The 24,403-nt window shown below is 48.0% G+C and overlaps 1 protein-coding gene across 1 annotated transcript; it reads right to left on the bottom strand.

Annotated features, from left to right (window-relative positions):
- Window positions 1-2,141: 2,141 nt before the first annotated feature.
- inhbaa (inhibin subunit beta Aa) lies at window positions 2,142-14,300 on the bottom strand. The gene is made up of 2 exons (XM_047024367.1): window positions 13,332-14,300; window positions 2,142-5,068 (listed from the first exon to the last, which is right to left on the bottom strand). Exons 1-2 carry the CDS (start codon window positions 13,825-13,827, stop codon window positions 4,221-4,223), a joined length of 1,344 nt encoding a protein of 447 aa, XP_046880323.1. The 5' UTR covers window positions 13,828-14,300; the 3' UTR covers window positions 2,142-4,220.
- Window positions 14,301-24,403: the final 10,103 nt, after the last annotated feature.

Genomic DNA, 24,403 nt, shown 5'->3' with positions numbered 1-24,403 from the left:
TAGTTAACAAGCACGTTTTTAAGGGTGTGTGAATGGAGGGGTGGTGGGGGGATGGGGGGGGGGGGGGTGTCCCTGGAGGGATTCATTAGCTTATAAGGGGTTGACAGACCCCTGGTTGGACACAGTCTAGCATTTACACAATTAGAAGTAAAGTTCTGTCAAGGCCAAGTTGGTTCAAGGCCGCAGTGGATGAAGAGGAGGTAGTTGGTTGACCAGAACTGGGATGTTGATCAGTTAATGTGTAGCTGTTTAACTTTTACCTTTCTTGCAACCCTGCCAGCATGAAACAGGGTCTTGGGTAGAGCGGTGGCATGTCCCTTGGAAGACTGTCCGGAGATAAAACAACTGGATACAAATGACATATACAGAAGAGACAGGAAGAGATAGAAAGACACACAAAGAGAGAGAGAGAAAGAAAGGAAGAGAGAGAGACATACAGAGACGGGGAGAAAGAGGGACAGAGATAAAGACATGGAGAGATACATTGTCATTTTGTCAGGCCATACCAAGTTGTTCGAACGACTATTGTCATTCTCTTAGTGTTCTGTATCTGAAGGCTGAATGGAGGATAGGAGATTATGACTGACACAGGCACGCACGCACACACACACACACATACACACACACACACACACACACACACACTGAGAGAGAAAAACACACACAGATACGCCAGCCAGAAGCAGACACATGTTGTCACATTGTTGATGGTGATGATGTCAATGGGCACCCTGCCTCGCTCCTCTGTCCCAAGAAACACTCTGCTTGGATACTAACTCCTGATACTTTGTTCAAACATCCTCTGTGTTTCTCTGCTGTTCGATGCTTTGCTCCAATTGTCTGCCAGCACGCCTGAAGTTGTCTTACACACTGCACATCACAATGTCACAGAACTGCTATTATACTGTACACCATCCATACTTTACATAGAGGGTTATGTGTCAGATGGTTATGTGGAGTCAGATGGCTGAGTGGGTAGAGCGTCGGGCTAGTAATCTGAAGGTTGCCAGTTCGATTCCCGGCTGGTGCACATGACGTTGTGTCCTTGGGCAAGGCACTTCACCCTACTTGCCTCAGGGAGAATGTCCCTGTCTGGATAAGAGCGTCTGCTAAATGACTAAATGTATGTGTTGAGAGGAAACACATGCATGATCTAATTTACAGTAACACTAGAACTCTCGCCCCCCAGGTTTGTCTGATTTGGGCAACAGTCACATTATTGCATTGTTCCACTGCCTTTTTTGTGTGTTTGTCTGTCATGGATTTTTTAAATTAGTTCTATTAGTTCTAAGTATAATAAAATATGTACAAATATAGAGGGTTGTGAAAGTGTGTGGATACGTGCCTGTGCAGGATGTCATGCTGTCTGACTCAGCCAGATGAACTGTGTGGTTCTGAGGTTGGACAGAATCATGGTTCTTGAGAAACTCTGGGGAGCTGGAATACAACGCACACATTGGCATAACTCACACACGTTCAGTTGTTCTTAACACAAACACACAGGGAAATGTTGTCACACCCACTGTAATGTAAGCTAAGCTATTCCCTGGCTTATTTACTTTTTCACACATTTAAAACTTTTCACATGCGTATGTCTGTGTGTGTGTGTGTGTGTGTGGGTGTGTATGTGTGTTTTGTGTTTGTCAGTATGTGCGTGTGAATCTGCATATCTAAATAGGAAGTAGAATGCTTACGACAGACATCAAGGAAACTTGATTGTGGGTTTGTCATTTGTGTCTTACACATACAAAGACACACACACACACACACACACCACGGTACACCCATCAAACATTCCTATGGGGAACACCCAGCTGTGGTTTCCTCTTGTCTCCGATCACACATAAAGCTACTGAGGAACAGTGTGTGTGTGTGTGGGTGTGTGTGTGTGTGGGTGTGTGTGTGCGTGGGTGTGTGTGTGTGTGTGTAAGTGTATGTCCTCCTTGTCATTAGTGTGGTGTAGTCTTTATTTAGTACTGTACTTCAGCTCTCGCTCACACTAGGGCCTACAAGTTCAAAGTTTCTGTTTAAGGGAAAGCCTTGTGTGTCATTCGGTGTGTGTGTGTGTGACAGAGAGAGACCCTCCAATGACATCATCAGTGATGGTTAGTAGACAGGAAACAAAAACATTTGATCTGATTTAGTGTACATCTTTAATGGTGAAGCAAAACAAAAATACTGTAAAATAAATTAGATTAAAAAACTTAGCCACAAGCACAATTTGATTTGTACAACAAAGCTATGCAACATATTGGTATCTGGATTTCCATATATACAGAATAAAAAATATACTTTTTATTCTTTGTCCACTTGTTTCAGTGTCAATTCTTTTCTCTTGATAAAAACGAAATGATAACAAATACTAACTTTTTTTCTTTTTTCGCTCATGGTTTAAATGTTTTTTTTTTTACTTTTGTTTTTACATTTTGTTATGTCATTTCCATGTTCACGTCACACCGTACAGCTTTGACAAAATTATGATACGAATGAGTGTCAACACAGTTGAAAGTGTCTCCTCCAAGATCTGTTCTACCAAGAGACAATTCCTCCAGGAGGGTGTGTTTCCACACTTTAAATGTCCTTCCTTCTTTCCTTCATTCAATTAGAGTCCATCTCGGTCAGTGGTTCTTTAAGGGACAGGAGAAGGAAATGAAGGAGGCACAGCGAGACGATTCAAACACGGCCCCCATGACTTCATCTAGGTGAGAAGGGACTTTTACATTTTTGGTGAGAAAAGTCATAAAAAAATGCTTTTGACAGGTTTGATACATCTAAATATGTCCAAACACACACTCACAACTTCCATATGCAACAAGGGACAAACATGTCTCCCAAAACACGACAACATTGACCTGTGGAGGCCTAAGTGCTTCTTTTTTCAATTACAACAATAAGCCACTCTCTTACAAACACAGCATTGAGATAAGCACAGGTTAGAAAAGCATTGTGGGAGTCTGAGTCTCAACACAGGGGAGGTTGTTAAGCTAACGATGATAATGCTGCTAAGATGACAGACATGAACAACACACAAACAGACTCTTTGGTGTCAGAAACAACATTAAGATCCTGTAGTCCATAAACAGTAATTGTATCCCCCCCTCACTCTCTTTCTGTCTCCTTCATCTTGTCTTTGTCTTTTCTCTGGCAACAGCTCTCATGCTCAATAGACTAAGTGCTTTTTTAACCTTTCATTTTTTAAGAGTACCTTTTCGATATTGGTGACTGGGCCAGACAGAATGTTGGGATATAGTGCAAACAGAAAACATACCAACATTTATTTTCTTCTTTAAACAAAACATTATTATTATTATTATTATTATTATTATTAACAAAAGTATCCGAAAAGAAAAATAATATTATTAATAATACAAAATAAGGATAATTATATGTAGAGACATGTTTGGTTCCAGCAGCTGGTCCAACTCGTTTCTTTCAAGTATCTCTCAACAACACACACACACACTTGGATGAACTCACACACAGGTACAGACATATATAGATAAACACACACACAAACACTCACACACACAAAAATACACACTTAACATACTTCCAAAATAAGTATCAAAAAGGTCTTCCTCCTTTTTTTTTTTTAAAAAAGAAAGAAAAAAAGTAAACAATTGAGAAAGGAAACATACAGTATAAAAGGAAAATAAACCAGAATAATACTTGATAAGTTGCATAGTTTTGAGATTTGTCAGGAACCTCATGATCATAGTCCTGTGAGGGAGATACAGTGCATGAGTGGAGAGCCCGCCATAAATATCCCCTCAACCTCTCTCTCTCCATTTGTAACAAAAATATATATTATAGATTCTTTTTTTTTCTTTATTCTGAAAGTGCCACAGAGATGGTAACTCTGAGTTCTGGAGCTGTGCCTTGCTGGCGCTCTGGAGAGAGAGAGGCAGAAAGATGGAGGGAGAGATGGAGAGAGAGATAAAGAGAGAAAGACAGCAAAGTCATGCGTTCGTTCTCCCAGGTGCTCTCTCCTTCCTGCTCTTTCCCTCTTCTGTTCTTTCAGATTCGGACTTTGAGTTTTGAAGTTCATCTCATCCCGCCATCTCTCCATCCCTCCATCCACCTCTCCATCCCTCCATCTCTCCATCCTTCAACCTCTCTTTCCAGGCTTCTGAAGCAGCCACACTCGATCAAGAGTCTCATCCCTCCATCCATCCATCCTCCATTCCTCCATCCCTCCATCTCTCTCTCCTCCTCGTCCTCTACGAGCAGCCGCACTCCTCTACGATCATGTTCTGGATGTCCTTCTTGACGATCTTCTGCTCCTCGTTGTAGTAGAGCATGGACATGGCGCGTAGCCTTGTGGGGACGCAGCACGACTTGAGGTTCTGGAAGGGGCTGTAGCCTCGCATGCGGTAGTGGTTTATCACCGTGGAGTGGAAGGAGAGGGAGGAGCCCGTGATGCTCGCCACGTGACCCGGGCAGTCGCCTTCGCAGTAGTTGGCGTGGTAACCGGGTGGGGCTATGATCCAGTCGTTCCAGCCGATGTCTTTGAAGTTGACGTAGAACTGGCGCTTGCAGCAGACTCGGACCTTCCCGTCACACTCCAGCCCACGCTTCCGTCTCCTCCGGGGCTCGCCGCCGTCCGCCGGACGCACCACCGCCATGAGGAAGGGCCGGTGAGACTGCTCTCGCTGCTGGCCGCGCTCCGAGTTCCCATTGGCCGATGCTGACATCAGGATGGGCGTGGCCCCGGCCTCGGCACAGAGCGGACAGGAAACGCGGAGGCTGAGGGTTCCTCCGGAGGCAACGTCCCCCCCTGCTCCGCCTGCATCCAGGAGCGCCTGCACAGTTTTGGACACAGGGAAAGTGTGCCAGCCACTGCGCCGCGTATCAACCAGCTTCTCAGCTAGCGGAACCTCCGTCATGGTGGCTGCGGTGTCTCCGGGGAGGCGGACCTGCTGCAGAATATGGATGGTGACCTTGGCTCGGCTACGGGAGTTCTTATTGGCCAGCCTCAGAAAGAGCCACACGTTAGCCTGCTCCACCAATGAGAGCTCGCTGCCTCCCTCCTTGGAGACGGCAAAGTTCACCACACCCGGAGAATCACCTGGAAGGAGGCAGAGAGAGAAAGGGAAAGAGAGAAATTCTCGGTCAGTCACATACTGCACAGGATTAATGGGCACACAATCAGTAAAAATACAATTTTTAAACATGTACCCTGAGCTAAAGACACAGTAGTAATGGCTTGTTTGAAGGTTGGTTTAATGTGGTGCAGAAGGAGTGGAGGGAGAGACATGGGAGATCATTAGAGGCAGAGGCTGGAGGCTGAGCCAGACAGAGAGTGAGAGAGGATGGAGGACAGGCTGGAGGGCAAAGAGAGGCTGGGAGACAGAGGCTGGAGAGAATCTGGAGGACAGAGGCTGGAGGGTGAAAAGAGGCTGGGGACACAGAGGCTGTAGGCCGAAGAGAGGCTGGAGACAGGAAACCACATCATTACCCCTACACTGTGTCATTAGAGCTGTTTCTGACAGGAACTTTTTCTCTCTCTCACACACACACACACACACATACACATCACTCATTTCTGTATGGTAGTGTATTGTGGTGAACAATTCCTTAAACCTGTATGCTAGTTGACACTTACAAACACACACATGCACAGGCATAAAACAACAGTTTATCATGAGGTCTAAAATCACCTACAGGTCCAAAATAGAGACAGAGAATAATTGGTGGTTGGGAACCAGGTTATGCAACTCATTTTTCCAGGTCTGTGTGTCCATTTGTGTCCGTGTGTCCGTGTGTGTGTGTGTTTGTGTGTGTGTTTGTGTGTAAACCCTGCCCCCTGTGCCTTCCCTCCCAGTAACAGAGAGGTAGAGTAGAGATGTGGAGAGGCTGGGGAAAAGGAGGTCAGTTATTACTGTTAACAGCTACCCTGACACACACACACACACCCTGACAGGCTCCTGCAGCTGTGAGCTAACTAGTGATGTGGCATCTGGTCCTGAGGTCACTGAGCACAGGGCTGGGTCTTTCTCAAGCTGACGGAACTTACAGCCTCTCTCTCTCTCCCTCTCCCTCTCCCTCTCTCTCCTCTCTCTCTCTCTCTCTCTCTCTCTCTCTCTCTCTCTCTCTCTCTCTCCTCTCTCCTCCCCTCTCCCTCTCCCTCTCTCTCTCTCTCTCTCTCTCTCTCATCCTCTCTCTCTCTCTCTCTCTCTCTCTCTCTCTCTCTCCCTCTCCCTCTCCATCTCTCTCTCCTCTCTCCTCTCTCCTCTCTCTCTCTCTCTCTCTCTCCTCTCTCTCTCTCTCTCTCTCTCTCTCCTCTCTCTCTCTCTCTCTCTCTCTCTTCTGGCTGGACTCCAGTCTCTGAGTCCAGGTCTCTGGAAGTCTTCTCCTAACAGATCATTCCGGACATCCCTCTCTCCCTCTCCTTAATCCCACTCCATATACAGGACGCTGCTCTTTACAAAGTGATGTATCAACATCCCATAATGATCACCCTTCTCTGCTGTCTCCATCTGGCTTAGCTTCCTGCTCGTGTAACTCATTCTCCCTCCCTCCCTCCCTCCCTCCCCTCCCTCCCCTCCCTCCCTCCCTCCCTCCCTCCCTCCCTCCCTCCCTCCCTCCCTCCTCCCTCCCTCCCTCCCTGTGTTCCACTCTAATGTGGTTGACACGTTGTTTTTTTCTGTTGAGTGTCCTTATGCAGCAGAGTGTCCCAGTATGAAACCTTAACCCAAACACTTTGCGTCCCCCGTGTTCATAGTTTTAGGTTCCTGTGGAGGAAAGTTGTTCGGTTTCGAATCCCACCTGTTTGCTCTTGGTGAGCAGTCCTGATGTGTTCTAGAGGGGAGGTCCCTGAGCACTCTGGCATGTGTTGGGGAAAAGTCCATCTCCCTCTCTCTATCTTTACCACTGCCCCTCCTTCCCTCTCTCTCTCTACCTCTCCACCATGTGTTTGGACAGTCCACCGCCACACCCAGCCTGAGCAGAATGGCTGCTGCCAGTTTAGATGTGCTCCTACAGACAGCAGGCTGCTTATCTTCTGTCTGTTTGTTGGTTTAACCCCATGTGGGAGCAACAATGGCAATGTATGATCAATGTGTGAGTGTGTGTGTTTGGAGGGCGGGGAGGTTGTGGGGTGGGGGGTAGTCTATCCAGTATTTATCTACTCTGTGTGTGTTTAGTGTGTACATGTGTGTGTTGTTGTGTGTGTCCATAGGGGCAATACCCATCTGTCCAAACACAGGCATTCATGTCAAACGCAGCTTCTACACAGCGGGTCTTTACCCACAGTGACTCCTTCATTGTTCCCCTGCTAATCCTTCTGCTGTGCTCTCAGGGTGGGGGGGGGGGCTGAGGAGGGGGGGCGGATGAGGGGGGGGGGGAATGAGGGGGGGCACTAAAATATGGTCCAACGTAGAGAGCCCTGGAGAGAGTGGGGGGTTAAGAGAGAAGAGTGGTGAAGAAAGAGACAGAGGGAGAGAGGAAAGGCAAGAAACAAGGGAGAGAGAGGGGCGTATTGTGCTGTGCAGCACAGAAGTAGAGAGATAGAGAGACTACAGGGCCACTACAGAGAGGACTACAGAGAGACCAAAGAGAGAACTACAGTAATCCCTCAACAATAAACACTCCATCCAGCAGCCCAAAGGACAGCTTGCACAGCTGTCACACACACAAAGATGGAAAATAACATTTACACATTCCTACCCCGCCCCCCCTTCCTCCCCTCCCTCCTTCTAACTCTCCTACTATTTTAGAAGTGAAGAAAAGAAAAGAGAGAAGGAGAGGGGGACGCATTACCTGACCGTTTAGAGCAGAGTGTCTGTGTTTTCTAGTTGTGTGTGTGTGCTTGTTTTATGTGTCTCATTAGATGTATGTTTAGTTTTCTCTCAATTTCTCTCTCTCTCTCGTTCCATGTGTGTGTGTGTGTTTCGTCTGTGCAGAGAGGGCCTTTCTCCCTGGTCTAAACACTGCCCTAATGTAACCAGTAATGCTTCTCTGTATTATGCTGACCTAAGGAGGGATCTATGTATTAGCTGGACTCACATGGAACAGCCTTTATAATACTCTAATAATACTGTCACGCTGCTGGGGGCAATAACGAGAGAGAGAGAGAGAGAGAGAGAGAGAGAGAGAGAGAGAGAGAGAGAGAGAGGAGCGGTAGAGAGAGAGAGAGAGAGAGAGAGAGAGAGAGAGAGAGAGAGTAGTGTCCATGCACCTACAGTGACAGTGCCTACATCTCTACTGCAGATTCAGTTACAACACAGACTAAACACTCTCTGAGAAATATGCATTTATGATATCATACCATATTTATAAGTCGTCTTTCTCTCTCTCCCCCCGTTTTTTCCTTTTCATCTTCTCTCTCCCTCTCTCCCTCTTTCTGCCTTCCAAGCTGTGTTTGTAAACACCAGATCCATCAAAATACTCTTAATGAGAGCAAAGTTATGGAGAAAATGTAATCATGAACTTGTTAAAAAACCGTCCAACATTTTATATCTGACAAGGTGAGTTAACCACGTCATAACACTTCACAGTGCCCTTTCCTCAGTACACTATGCTTAAGTACATTACAGCCTGCCTGCCCACTCAGAAGCCAGGCCAAGAAAGTCACCTCTGAGAGAACAGCTGAGAAGAAGATGTACCATTTTTCTACAGGCTAATACAGGTTCTGATCATATCACAACCATGTTCTATTCACTATTTAGTTTAAATGTCGCAATGCAGCAACATGATGACAAACAGACTAGCGCCTTCTCCTTTGTCACATGGACATTGTGCTTCCTAACTTTCCATCCTCCCCTGGCATACTTACTCTGCATCCTAACCTTGCAACTTCACAATCAGGTATTTAGTGGAATAACACAACTCTGAAACAGAGCCTTGATTCGTGAAGGCTCCATATCTTTAATGTGGTCCTGTCTGCTTTCTGACCACATGAATAGACACTTCAGCTGCAGTCTGTTACCCACTTCTAATGCCCTTCGTTAGAGAGAGAGAGAGAGAGAGACAGAGAGAGAGAGAGAGAGAGAGAGAGAGAGAGAGAGAGAGAGAGAGAGAGAGAGAGAGAGAGAGAGAGAGAGAGAGAGAGAGAGAGAGAGAGAGAGAAACAGGTCTTTATGCCGAAGCCACTTTATATAATGTGTGTCTGCTGTCCTGTCACTGTCCACAAACCCAGGTTCACTGTGTTTCAATGAGAGGACATTTACAATCCTCCAGCCTAGCCAGATTGCAGCTCACCACACAGTTGGGGTCAAATGTAAGAGAAAGGACGTGTGGTGAGAGGACCGAAGAGCGGCCCCACCCTTTTGTAACAGCTGAGGAATGTGTCCTAGTTCAATGCCAGTGTCTCATCAGCGTCCTTGTGTCTCTGCAGGTCCTTGACAAGCTGATAAAGACCTGAAAAGTACAGCTCCGCACCAATTCAGGCTGCTTGTGGCAACTCACATGTGGGGATAGTGTCTCGGTAAAGGGCACAATTGAAAGAAAGGGTTGCCACCACAATTACTGATGTCAGCAGTGCTCAGGTGGACGAGACCTCACACCTCACAACGCAGCCCTGTCAGCACAAACAGATTCAGCTTCAGCTGTCGACTTTAACATGGATTCAAACCCACATGCTCACAGCTAGCGGCTACCAGACTGTCTGATCCCGAGACAAAGTCACTGGTCTACAGAGGTATCTGACCTCAGACCAGGGGCAGAGACAGAGAGAAAAAGAAGGAAAACAAGAGAATGAAAAAGAAAGGAAGAGAGGAGAGAATACTGTGGAAGCGATCAGTGTGGACACTGGAATTTCACTAATGATGTGTTTAATTAATGACTGTCCTCAGTTGGTGTTTTGGGGGCGGGTGGTTATGGGGGCTGGGTAGGGTGTCGGGTTGGAGACTGAAAGAGAGAGCGATCAGAGAGCAAGGTTGCTATGGACAAAATGACCTCTACCAAACTTCAACCCCCCCCCCCCCAATAGGCAAGCAGCTTTACCCTGACGGCCATCCCTCCGTCCATTTATCTACATTTCTCTATCTGTACCCCTCTCTCTGTTGCTCCGCAGACAGACGGAAAGAAACCGAACGTGGTAAGCTGTTGTATTTTCGTTATGCCCCACCCCCTTCATCTTCCTCCCTCCTCCTCCTCACCCAGGGACCCACATCCCACATCTCCTGCCCAGTCTCTTTCAATCTGCAGTTCATTCAGGTTATTTATAGTCCACAGGCAGCAGGCCCCTCGTGGAAGCTACATGCACACAAGCATTTGGGTGGTGGGGGAGGGGGCATTCTTGTCGGGGTACTTCATGCTGAGGTAGAGGGTGTGGGAGGGAGGTGTGGGTTGGGGTGGGGTGGAAGTGGGGGTGAGAGAGAGGGGGGGCTATCATTACGAAGCAGAGCTCTCTGAAAAAAGGGTTCCACTTTAAACCCTTTGAAGTCTTGTTGAAACTTTTTTCTGTTTATAGCTTTGACCTTGGTCATTAATCTGTGGCGATCAAGGAGATGGTCAGGTGTGACCCCCCACCACATCCTCCTGCAGCATCCTTGCTATCACAGAATGTCTGATGGCTTTATCATCTACTATGAGCAGCAAAGACTACTGATTCACACTGGGCAAACGGTTTATTAGGCTGCTAACGGAAAACAGACTGAGTCTGAAACAAAGATTTGGAACTCATTATGTTCACCTCATCTTCATGCTCTCTTGATCACTAATATAGGCTAATGCACCGTGTGGCGAACAAAGGAATTACATAACAAATACATGAAAGTGGTTCGCTACTGCTAACGGAAATAAATTACTTTTTTTGCATACAAAACACAGTTTTCCGCTAAACCGGCCAAATGGATCAGGTTAATATAGGCCATGAAGCGTTTCGCTGTTGCTCAAGTTTTTGTTTGACATAGTCGGCTGGAGTGTATTGCCGCAGACAGTTATGGTGATGAAGAGCAGCGCGAGCCTCCAACGCTGCGCACTTCATCAACGGAATTCGAACTGCGAACATCTCGAGGCAGACAACAACGACGAGTTGCACTAGAACCTCAATTTAATAAAAACGACTCAACATTCCAGCGCAATCAGCAGTGGACGTGTTATCAACGGCCTTCTGATTATAGCAAGGTTAGGATTTAGGACTTGGCGGAGCGCGGAGCTTTCTGACAGCTCAGCTGATGCGCGCTGTGAGGGTATTGGATAGTTGATGTAAAAAGTATCTAACCGTAACCGCAATTTAGTGCACGCTCGTATTAGGCTACAGCTGACTCTCGAGTCATACGTGGCAAAGCTCAACAGTTCTAAGATATCAGACACATCCAAAAACTTCCCTATGTAATGTTAACATAGCGGTATATCCTACCAGTGGATTTTATAATTGTCGTTACTCAGAAACAGATACCTCAAACTGCTAACATAATGGGATATTGCGGTGGCACTCTGGCGCATGGTCTGTCATCAATAAATAGCTTACTAGTACATTCGGATTTCGCAAAAGTACGCTAGGCGTGGAGAGAGCACTCGTACTTGAATTTGTTTTTCTCTCTCTACTTCTGGCTCCCGAGCCGGTGGTATGACTCACTGCCGCTCCGCAACAGATAGCATACCGTCGAAGCATTCTTTTAGAAAGTTGTCCCTTTTTAGAGGCACATTTACTACCTCATAAAACACACACACATTCATTAGCACTGCACAGCATCACGTTAAATAAAAAGCACATTGTCAGATTGTGGACCATGAAAAACAGTTTATCTCTAAAGAACTTGAAAGTGCATCTGTTCTCACCACAAGCCTGTAGCATATGGAACACAGGTGTCCTTCATGTCCCTAACCTTTATACTGATGCTCTATTGCTCACAACATCACAGCTGCCAGAGGGGCTTCCAGTAATGCTTCACAAGCACCTGCACAGCACTGACAGAGAGTAGGGAGGAGATGGGGAGGAAGGGGGACGTAAAGAGGACAGAGGGAGACAGAGAGGATAGGGGGAGGCAGAGTGGAGGCAGGGAGGAGAGGGGCACGTAGGGAGGAGAGCAGGGAGAAGAGGGATGAGGCAGTGAGGAGAGGAGGTGGATAGGGGGAGGCAGGGTGGAGGTAGGGAGGACAGGGATGAGGCAGTGAGGAGTGGAGAGGAGGTGGACAGGTAAGAGAAGAGTATGGGTAGCCGGGGGATGAAGGGAGGGCAGGAGGGAAGCAGGAAGTGTAACTAGGAAAGAAGGGGATCCTGTGAAGTGGCTCTTGAACTCACTATAAATGTCATTCATTGGAGTGCACATCCACAACATTCTTATCACCATCCCTTCGTGCCTTTCTGAGATGCACCCTCGCACACACACACACACAATCACAAAGATTCACCTTCATCCACACAGTCGTACACACAAACCTGTTTCAGTGTAACTGCTCCAGTGCTGAATCCAGTACTGTCAAACATTTCCCTTCTCTGGGGAGAGGGACCTTGTCTCTCTTTCTCTCGCTGTCTCTCTGGCTCTCTCTCCCGTTTCAGTCGGAGACTGCTCTGATCTCACACACAATCAGCAGCCGCTTGACAGCACCTTTGAACACTGAACGCAGCCTTCTTTGAAACCAAGAGAAATGGATAAAAGATTCCTTTACGTCTCACCTCCCTTTTTTCTCTCTATCTTCTCTCTCTTTACTCCCCTGCGCCCCCCCATTTCTCTCTCCTCTGCTGCTTCTGATGAAAACACTCGGTTTCTAGGTAACAGCCACTGCAGTTATCTGAACAACTTCACACACACACATATACACAAACGCAGATCAGCAGAGCGGACACACCTTGGGGGTCTGTAAGCAGATAATTACATAATTGCTAAAACAGCGGGAGGTCCTGAATGACCTGAAGGAGGTGTGTGTGTGTGTGTGTTCTTGTGTGTCCGGGGAGGGTGTGGGGGTGCTGGAATGCTAAAAGGAGATTGTGGGGTGGGGGAAGCAGGGGGGTGCTGTTAACAGGGTGAACAGCTGAACTGAATCATACAGGTGGAATTAAGCAGGTGGAATTACCCCTCCCCCCCTTACACACACACACAAACCCTTCAGAGTATTTTGAGAGCTCACAGTTGTTAAAGAGATTTATGAATCCACTAAACTGCCTGACTGGCTGACCGACCAGAGAATTTTACAGAGCTGGATCTAACAAAACCGCTTTTTTATGACCCATGGTGTGTCCAGTCCCTTCACACACACATTCTGGAAGCCATCCAAGACACCTTTCACAGACACAAAACATCACACACAGGGACACACATACACACAGCATCACAAGCAGATGTGTACACACACACAGGATTAACTAAAAATACCTCCCAAACACACATATCCATCCACACACACACACACACACACACACGCTCACGCAGGTAAGAACTCACCAGCCTCGGCGAACGTGATGATCTCTGTCTGTTCCGCGGACTCGCTGGCGTCCGAGCGTCCGAGTCCCTCGTCCTCGATCTGCACGCTCCCGTCCTCGCCCACGCGGCCCACGTGCAGCTTGCGTATGGCGTTGAGCAGGGCTGCGCGCGGCACCGGGTGCGTGATGTTGGGTCGAGCTTGCAGGTGCAGCATGTTCAGGATGTGGCGTTTTACCGCTTCCACCACCTCAGGTTGGGCTGCCCCCTCCTCCTCCACCTTCTCCTCCCCCCGCTGCTCCGCTCCTCCCTGACCCTGCTGGAGAGTCCTCAGGTGGGCCAGGGCACAGGATGGGCAGAGCGCCCCCTCTTCCTCCACACCCTGACCCTGGGGCTGGAGCTGGGAGGGGGTCTCGGCCAGAAACGTGCCTGCCGAAGAGGTGCCGGAGGCAGGGAGGGAGGTGGAGCAGCCCTGGAGGAAACCCAGCAGCAACATCCCACACAGCAGCAACGCTGACATCCTGGAGAGCTACAGTTAGTTAGTTAGTTGGCTGAAACCACGAGAGGAGACAGAGAGCAGGGAGAAAAAAATACTGTCTGGAGAAAAAAAGAAAAGAACAGATGCTCCAAACTTTGAAGTCTAGGTTCCTCTGTCTGCCAGGAGTCTTGAAATGGTTCTCCCGGTCGCAGGGTGAGAGTGTGGATCTGGTCCTCTAGGAGAGAGCTGGACGGAGACGCAGCACTGAGGAGACTAGTGCTGAAGTTGGAGGAAAAAGTCCAAGTGTCCCCTGGAACGTGGAGGAAAAAGGAGAGGAAAAGGAGTGTAATCCTTGCGGAGAAGGTGTTCTCTGTGTTGTCTGAGTTTGTGGAGAGAAGCAGGCTGGTCCTTAGGAAGTTGAGGAGTTGTGTGTTGTAAAAGTATGTGTGAGTGAACGATCAGGGCAGGAGCTTTCTGTCTGTGTCAGCACAGGATGACAGAGTTGTTCTCTTGCTCTCTTCCCTTCTTTCAATCTCTTCCTATCTCTTCCTGTCTCTTTCTGTCCTTCTTTCTTTTTTTCTTGCTCTCTCTCAGTAGATCTCTGGCAGCTCTCTCTCTGCACACGTTGAATGGGTTTGTTAGAGTGGGCAGGGCTCTCTCTCTCCTCTCTCTCTCTCTTCTCTTCTCTCTCAGTCTGTACTTCTCTCTCTGTGTCTAACGGTAATTATACTGGCCTCCCTCCTCCTCCCTCTCTCCTCGTCAGGATCCCACCCTTTACTTTTCCCCTCTGTCTGACTCACTCCCTCTGTCTAACTTTTACCTAGCTTCTTTATTCATGCACTACCCTGCCTGCCAGCCTGCCTGTCTGTCTGTCTGTCTGTCTGAGTGTCCTCATGTCTGTCTATCTGTCTCTATCTGTGTATTTGACTGTCAGTCTCTGTCTCCATATCTGCCTGCCTGCCTGCCTGCCTGCCTGCCTGCCTGCCTGCCTGCCTGCCTGCCTGCCTGCCTGCCTGCTTGCCTGCCTGCCTGTCTGTCTGTCTGTCTGTCTGTCTGTCTGTCTGTCTGTCTGTCTGTCTGTCTGTCTGTCTGTCTGTCTGTCTGGTGTATTTCTGAGTGCCTGTCTGTCTGTTTGTCTGTCTGTCTGTCTGTCTGTCTGTCTGTCTGTCTGTCTCTCTGTCTGTCTGCCTTTTTCATTCTATTTAGTCTGGTTTCTCTTGCCCCCCACTCCACCCCCCCCCCCCCTCTACACCCCAGTGATTTTCTCAACCATACTAGTAAACTTCATCTAAACATCACTGATGATTGGGCTGTATTGTTGAGCTTTTAATAGCAGTGACGTTTCTGTCTGCTGGAGTGTAACGAGTGGATACATGCACGGAGGTGAGGAGAAATGTGGGGGACAGTTACTCAACGCATAGTTTTGAGATGGTCATAAGCTCTCTCATGATTGGCTTAGAGTGTAAAGCTTGTTTTAAGAAAAAAACACCATATAAGGCAGCCTTGATTTTAATTACTTTATTGGAATATCGGTCATTTTTCCAGCCAATCAGCAAGCCAGAAAGTCAGTCAGTCAGTCAGTCAATCTGCCAACCACCCAGCCAGCCAGTCAGTCAGCCAGCTTGTCAGTCAGTCAATCGCAATGCCAGCCAACTAGAATGCCAGCCTGTCTGACATCCAGCCAACTTGCCAACCAGTCAGCCAGCTTGTAAGTCAGTCAGCTAGTCAGTCAGTCAGTCAGTTACATTGCCAGCCAGCTAGCATGCCAGCCAGTCATGTGGGGTTTTCCTCTTTCTAATGACGTTAATATTTTTCCTTGGACGATTCACCAGGAAGTGGCCACAAAATAAACTTTCTATTTTAATGGGTCAGACATCTGGCATTGGCCATGACATCACTTCTGTGACATCATCACGGGGAACTCTGATGGTGTGCATATGAGGTGTGTATGACGGCGTGTGTGAGTCGTTTATGTGTCTGTCTGTTGGACCAAGACATGTCATGCAAAGTCATGACAGTGCAAACAACTCAACCATGGTAACCTACTGGTTACCAAAGCAACTTGAGGGTCTGACTCACCATCATGTTGTCAATGTTGTTGGTGTTGTTGAGGGTTATATCTCATATCTATACTGCAAATAAGGTTCTAATATAGAGCTGATAGTTCTGTGTTTCCCTTGTTCGGACGTGTACAGGGCGGTCACTGGTAGGATCATTGCTCTATTCCTCCCTCTGCTGAACATTTGGTGTAACTTCACATCATCAAAATATTTGTTACAGATATATAGTAATAATAAGCTCTCTCTCTCCTTTTCTCTTCCTCATTCTCTCTCTCTTTTTTATCTCTCTGTCTCTTTCCTTCTTGCACTCTTTTCTCTCCAAATCCCAATATTTCCATCTTGCTTTCATTCAAATAATCTATAATATATTTATTTTTATTTTAAAGTTCACTTCCCTGGTCTCCCTCTCATCGTGGAGATCAAAGGTGACTTCCTGCTACACTATTGTTTTCAGCAGGACATCTCTGAGGGGGGGGGGATCTCTATGAAAGAGGGGGGGCAACTGTTGCTCCTGATTCACTGTCCTGCATCCACACACACACACACACACACACACACACACACACACACACACACACACACTCTTCTGTGTCTTGGCATAGTTTGTGTCCTGTGTGAATGTGTCTGTCTAATGATGATGTTTACTATTATTATTATTATTATTTTTATGACTAGCCATGTGTCTAGGACTCAGTGGGGGTTTAGGTATTTGTGTGTGATGAATGTGTGTGTGTGTGATGGATTGCTGCTCTTCGTCTGGTCGTCGAGGGAGACATAAGAGAGCATGGGCTGATGGGAGTCCAGCGACACTTGAGCCTCACCATTCCTCCTTGTCACGGGAGGGAGTGTGTGTGTCTCTGTGCGTGTGTTTCTCTGTGTGTGTGTGTGTGTCTCTGTGTGTGTGTGTGTGTGTCTGTGTGTGTGTGTCTCTGTGTGTGTGTGTGTGTCTGTGTGTGTCACGGTAGGGAGTAGAGAGAAGCCCATTAAAACCGAATCTCCCACACAGGACAGTGACAGGGCGAGAGGGGGCTGCAGAGAGGTAAAGGGTGAGAACGTAAGGAGAGGAGGAGGAGAGGATGGGATGGAGGGATGGAGAGGATGACTAAGTGTTTCTCCAGATGTGAGTTTCATGGAGGCGTCATGCTCTCTCACTTCCTCACAATCTGTACGTTCATCTCTCCCTTACTGATCCTATGTTTCCCTTTCTCTATCAGCAATATGTCTACCCTGCATCCCCTCTCCTCTGTCATGTCTGCCAGTCTCTCTGTCATGTCTGCCAATCTCTCTCTCTGTCTGTCTGTCTGTCTGTCTGTCTGTCTGTCTGTCTGTCTGTCTGTCTGTCTGTCTGTCTGTTTGTCTGTCTCTCACTCTTTGACTGATAGACAGACTGAGCTGAGGCACTGTGGTTCTCCAAGTCAGTGGGTTCTACTGAGAGTCCAGAGAGCAGGATCTTTCTGGTTCCAGCAGAACATCCTCTGGATGGCCTGCTTTATCATTAGTCTATACAGACCCGGTTCTGTTCCTCCCACACACACACACACACACTAGCCGCACACACACACACACACACAAACTAGCCACACACACACACACACACTAGCCGCACACACACACACACACACCAGCTGTAGGCTCAGGTCCAGCCACCCTCGAAGTGTAAAGGTCCCTGTATGTGTCTGTAAAGCTTTCTCCATAAACACAGCACCATAAATTACTCTTTGAGCCAACCCACTTTGTTCTGCTCCTCAGTCTCTCAGAGTGTTTACACACTGTGTGTGTGTGTATATGTGTGTGCAGACAAGGTAATGTTGTTTTACCAGGCTTCTACTCAGCAGAAGAGAGAAAAACCATGCCTAATGTGTTACTGGCCTACCACGTTGACACACACAAAACCGCATACACACACCTTCACAGCGGTCCAGTTTAGGACTTGGAGAGAGACATGGAGAGAGATGGAGTGGATTGAATCCTGAGATTCATTCTACACTGGTTAATCTCTCTGACCTTCTAGCTGGGATGACCTCATGCTCATGACTATCCAGAAGAGATGCAATGGAAACATCAGAGAAGAAGAATTCTCCAGAGCAGAAGCAATGCTTCCTGCTGGAACAGACCAGATGAAAAGAGATGAGGAGAAGGGTAGGAGGAGAGAAAAATGAAAAAGATGACATGGGACTAAGGTGGAGTTAGAGGAGATAGACAACACTCAGGATAGTGAGAGAAGGAAGACAGGGATGGAGAGAGGAGAAGGGAAAGAGAGAGACTAAGGGAGTGGGTGTGTTGGCCGAGGTAGTTGTCTGCTCCACAGCTGTGTGTGCGTGTGTATGTGTGTGTGTGTGTGTATGTCGAGAGGGATCCCAGACTGAAAAAATGTTTCCAAAAGCATTGGTGGCTATGTGACAAACTGCTTCCACATACACACACAAACCCAGAGATTTCTATGGTCCACAATAAGCTGCCTTTTGTTTGGATATGCATGTGTGAGTATGTGTTGGGCCAGGATGTGAGTATACGTTTTAGCATTACTATTCCTCATGACAAAATCATCCATTGACCACAACACACACGTTGGAAAACTACTGGTAACATCCTGGTTTTCCATGTGTGACAGCATTCATGCAGCGTCTGACAGACCTGCACACACACGCACACAGTCTAACCCAAGGACATATCCTGACCCCCCAGAACACACACACGCACACACAGGCCAGACATGTCCCAGACCCAGCTCCATGACAGGTCTCAGGCTGATTCAGCTACCGGGTGGACGGAAGTTTGAATCAGGACCTCCTGACTCTCATTGCCTGCCAGATCATGACTCAGGCGTATGACGTAGAGAGCCGGCCACACCAACACCGGCTTCACTATCCATGAGAATAGGAGGGGAAAGAGAGGGAGCGAATGAAAGGGGCTTTAAGGAAGTGATGGTGAGTGAAAGAGAGAAACAGGAGAAGAAGAGAGGGGAGGAGCTCGGTCTTCGGTCGTGACCGATCAGGCCTGTCAGATGTCTTTCCTCAGGCAGAGGATGAAAGGGGGGGTGAAGTAGCCCCCCCCACCCAACCTCTCCACTTCACTTAGGGTTAGATACACACGCGTATGCCAGGCTGTGTGGAGTCATTCTAGCATGTAGCAGGTAGAGTAGAGTACCAGTGCCAGACTGTCTGATCACATTATCCATCCTGGCATGATGCCTCAATCTACCTCCCCCTCTCTCTCGCCTTCCCTCCATCTCTCCTTTTCTCTCTCTCTCCCCGTCCCTGTCTCTCACTGTCATTCTCACTTTTGGTCTTTCAGATTTCTCACGTCTCTTTCGGTTTAATTTTTTCAATTTCTTTTCTTTCCACTTCGGGAGGGGCTGGGAGACAAACACCAAAACACATAAAAAGTTCAAAGGACTTTGTGCTGGTGTAGCTGTGTATGAGTCATACAGGGAGGCTGTTCCCCAGGTACAGCCCTGGTTCAGCTTCGCCTCCTTCATGTGGCTGTGTAGCAGAGTGCTGCACATCCATCTCTACCTTCAAACACTGATGTCACAGAGATCATCTCACATGATTGACTCAGAGACGCCAATGATGTCACCCCCGCCCCCTTTCAAAACCCCTGACACTAAGCTCACCTGTCAACCTAAAGAAGCAGGTTTTTTGTCAGTGGGGGGGGGGGTTGAGGGGTGTTGAACCAAAGCCCTGTGGTTGATCTCTGTCGGTCCTTCGCTCTATGTCTGATGACGCACACGTGGGCCGCAACCCAATGAGGGGCTCAGCTGTGCTCTCCTTCCTGCCCACTCCTTACTGTCTCATTTTATGCCTCTTTTTTAGTCTCTCCTTCGGTGCCGACCAACATGAGCCATGAGCCTGGCATCCCATAACAAGGGTCACGTCACCAGGTTTCAAAACCCAAGAGAGTTCATTGGTTTGTGGGTCAGGGTAGGGGAAAGGGACCGGGTGAACGATGGATTGGATTCGAACACAGCTCCTGTCCAGACAACTACTCAGGAGTCAGGACGGCATCTCCTCTACTGCCACTTCTGGCAGCAAAGAAATTTGTGTGTCCTGTCTCCTCTCTACCTTCCTCTGGGCTTGGTCGTCCGAGGAAAACTCATGTCTAAGGTGCTCTACAGAACGTTCAGGTTCTAGAAAGAGACCAGAGGTGAAAGGTGAGGGAACAATGGCTACTGTGTGGGATGTAACCTTTCTCCAACTCCACTACCCAGCCATGCAGTACAGGTTGCATGGATGCCAGGACAAGCACTCACACACACCCAGACGCAATCATTCTCACATCTGCTTTTTGTGTGTGTGTGTGTGTGTTTGAGTGTGTGTTTGTGTCAGCGCCCATTCAACCACAACACAGAATGTTCTCTAATCCCGACTTTGATGAGTTGTACACATCAAACACTAAGACTTGATGAAGAACGCCCTTCTAACAGCTCACCACACACACACACACCATTAAAGATGGCTTAGTCAGAAATCAGTGCTGACGGTTGAACTGCTGTGGAGGATGAAAGGATGATATCACAAAGCAGGTGTCGTCCTGGTTTATTGATGCCCATATAAGGAGTGGTCAGCATGTTAGTTAGGAAGGTGGGCCTCACCACCTGTGGAGCATCGCAATGCTGATCACTCAGCAGTACTACTTTAGCTCCAGAGTCAGAGCAGAGTCTGACCTCACAGACTCCTGTCCTGGTCTGCCCTCTGGCTGTGTGTGTGTGTGTGTGTGTGTGTGTTTGTGTGCGTGTGCGTTGTGTGTTTGCATGTGTGTGTGTGGGGGGGTTGAATGCAAACTGTTGCCACCGTAAACACCCAACGGCCTGTAGCAGGAGATGATTCAGCAGAAACACTGACTACGTTGGGTGGGCTTGTTTTATGAACCAGATAAAGGCGTTGGGCTGGCAACTCTAACACAAATACTCTGGTTCCAATAAACATTTGCTGAATGAGACATTAAAAGCCCATAGACACACACACACACAAAAACATGCACATCCACACATGCACGCACAAACAGAAACAAACACACAGAAGCACATACACACACAACCACACACAACCCCACGCACACAAATGGTTTAATTGATTCTATTCAGCCTGTTAGTTACTGTAGGAGCGGTTGCTCAGCTCATTAGACAAGCTCACAGTGTACCTTCAAGGCCGACCAAAAATAGCAACAACAACTGCAAATAACAAAAAGTTCATAGAGGGTTGAAGGTGGAGAAGCCAGATTTGGGTGTGTGACGGTGCTGTGAGACCCACAGTAGAACGATGGTTCTGGCTGTTTGTTTTCTGGGCAGCCTGTTTCCTGCCATGACGAGAGAAACTTAATCACACACACGCACACAAGCACACACAAATGGAAATATCCCACTAGTCAGCGTGTGTGCGTCTGAATAATGTGCAATACTTCCTGGAGTTGACTGTGCGTCTGTGTGGGGGAGGAAGGGATGGAGGGATGGAGGGATGGAGGGATGGAGGGAAGGTTAGAGGACTGTGGGGGCTCGGGGGGGTTGGAGAAAGACAACATGTTCAGCTCAAGCCCAGCTTTCTTAAACATTCCACGCACCAAAACAGCTGAGAGTAGACCGATGGTGGACTCTGAGAAAGGAGGTCAGAGCAGTTCAAAATAAAAAAACTGAAAATCTGTTGAAAATGTTTGAAAATACTGATAATCACATCTTATAGAGAGAGAGGGGGGGGAGGAGGGAGAGAGTGATGGAGGAAGACAGAGAGAGAAGAGAATGTTCTTGTCAACTCCACACACTTACAGTAATTGAGGTTCACCAGTTCATTGCAGTGAGATGAATCGTCAGGTTTCTTTTACGACAGAACTCCCCCCCCCCCCCCCCCCCCCCCCCATCGCCCTGTCCACACATGCCTGGTTCCGTGGCAACAACATGTAGGTCAAATCAGTTGGCTGGCAGGCCGTGCATGTGCTGTGCATCACAGTCTGTCTGAGGTCCTTAAACAACCCTGCTAGCTCCTCAGCCCTCTGTAACTTTCCAGTGTAGCTGTACTTTTGTCACAGTGTGTGGGAGGTGTATGTGTCCAGCTTGTATCTACTGTATGTGTGTAGGATAAGTGTGTCATGCTGTGTGTATGCCAGGTCAACATGCTGCATGTGCGTATGAGAGGTGAACATGTAGGTACTTTCCTCCTCATCCAAGCTCCACCCCAGGGCCCAGCTTCAGGGCTCAGACAGAGGGTCTCCCCAGGCCAGCATCACTCAGCTCTGGGCAGAATCATACAGGGACTCTGCTTCTAAGCTGGATACCACTGGCTTTCTTTCCTCCTTTCCTTCTCCTCTCCCCCTCAGTACTTCAGTCTCTGGTACCCCAATACTGTTCACCATTCGTCTTTCCTTTTAGCTCTCCTCCTGCTTCCCCCTGCCAATGGCTGAGGCATGGATTCTCCACCCTCATCTCTCTTCCTTCCTTTCTCCTTCTGCTCCCCTTTTCTCGTTCTTCCAGGTCTATGTTCTAAGTCCCCAGGGTTCTCATCAATCATCCATGTCCTCTGCTGACCACAATGTGTCTGCATCTGTGTGTGTGTGTGTGTGTTTGTAGTAACAGCTTCCCTCATCAGCTGTCAGCTCATAAACGTCACATCACATGTGGGATCTGTCAAACACACACACACTTTATCTCTCCCTTCTCTCTTTCTCCTTCTACCATGCCCAAACATTCAGAGACACCTTGTTAAGCACACACTCAGAAGCAGGAGAGAGACAGATTGACAGGAAAACTAATTTAACAAGGCCTTTGCACAAAAAAGTCAGTGGAATAGAAAGAGAGAAGGGGAGAGAGACAAAGAGAGAGAGTGAGGGAAAGAAGGAAAGAGAGACATGTGTCTACCAGGAGTCCTGGGACCCATGTAGTGCCATCTTTCCTCTCATCTCCCCTCCTCTCTCCTCTCCTCTCCTCTCTCCTCTCCTCTCCTCTCCTCTCCTCTCCTCTCCTCTCCTCTCCTCTCCTCTCCTCTCCTCTCCTCTCCTCTCCTCCCCTCTCTCCTCTCTCCTCTCCTCTCCTCTCCTCTCCTCTCCTCTCTCCTCTCCTCTCCTCTCCTCTCCTCTCCTCTCCTCTCCTCTCCTCTCCTCTCCTCTCCTCTCTCCTCTCCTCTCCTCTCCTCTCCATCTTAGTTTGTGCTGTAGATTCAGTCTCAGTCTTAGGACACACAGATTATTTATGACACCTGTGTCCCCTGGGGGGGACAGAGGATATGGACTGTTTCTTTAACTGGACACCCAGGACCATCGCTCTCCTGACTATAGCAGGGTGACATATGGGTGTTTTCACCCTTTGGAGATAGCAGCATGTTTTACATACGCCCGGACACAACAACAGGGAGTCCTAAAACAGGAAAATACTTTTGACATCACACTTTATGGAAGTGTATGGAAAGCTACACACGTGCGCGCGCTCACACATGCATGGTGACTGAACAACTGAGCAGAGGGAGAAGCTGAACCAGACCATGCAGTCTGGTTCTATCAGGCCAGCTCAGAGAAATACAACTCAACATTTGACACACATAAACTAACAAATAAAGTTGTGTGAAAGTAAAGGCTGGCTGTCTGTCTTCCTGCCATCTGTCAACGTGTATTCTCAGTAGAACACACCACTGCACAAACACCTGGGAGGGCTCTCCCGCCCTCTCCTCTTTCGTCCATCCCTCTCCGTCCCCCCGCCCTGATTCTCACACAGCCGTTTCCTCTTTTCATCCTTTTCTCTCCGGGGTGCTTTCCTGTCTCTCTCTCTCCTTCTCCTACCTTTCTCTCTGTCACTTCTTATTACTTTACCTTCAGTCCTTTCCATCGATGGGCGTAAGAACGAGAGGAGAGAAAAAAAGAAGAAAGAAGACCCACTGGGATGTCTGACGCAATCCCTTCCTCTCTTCTTCACCTCCTCCTCCTCTCTCCCTCTTCACCTCCTCCTATCCCAGTCCCTTCCTCTCTTCTTCACCTCCTCCTCCTCTCTCCCTCTTCACCTCTTCCTCCTATCCCAGTCCCTTCCTCTCTTCTTCACCTCCTCCTCCTCTCTCCCTCTTCACCTCCTCCTCCTATCCCAGTCCCTTCCTCTCTTCTTCACCTCCTCCTCCTATACAAGAGGTACTAACTAGTGTAACCAACCTGACTGACTAAAGGACTGGTTGGGGGGGCTAGCCGACTGACTGATACACTGACTGACTCCCTGGCTGGCTGACTCACTGGTTGGCCGACATGCTGGCTGACTGATTGGCTGGCAATTTGGCCTGTAGAGCACCACAATCTGAGATGGTTTCAAGTATTCAATTGTTTCATGAGATCACCATTACACAGTTTCCATTCCAGCATGTTAGTGTCCTGTCCTGTCCTGTCCTATCAGCTTCTCTAGTGGGTGGGCCTATCTAATGTATTAGGGACTGTGTGTGGGTGTCTGACAAGTGGGTGTGTTTGCACGAGTGCACAAGTCTGTGCATTACTTTAATTATTCCACATTACACTGTGTTTCCAGCTGAGGCTGAGGTTTCTCTTGTATCTCTCCTAGATAGGGTAGCTCAGGTGTCAAATAGTTTGAATAAACAAAT

The sequence above is a fragment of the Hypomesus transpacificus genome, chromosome 8 (assembly GCF_021917145.1).
Source record: "Hypomesus transpacificus isolate Combined female chromosome 8, fHypTra1, whole genome shotgun sequence".
Taxonomy (NCBI): Eukaryota; Metazoa; Chordata; class Actinopteri; order Osmeriformes; family Osmeridae; genus Hypomesus; species Hypomesus transpacificus.
This window is presented reverse-complemented; position numbering and strand designations above follow the sequence as displayed.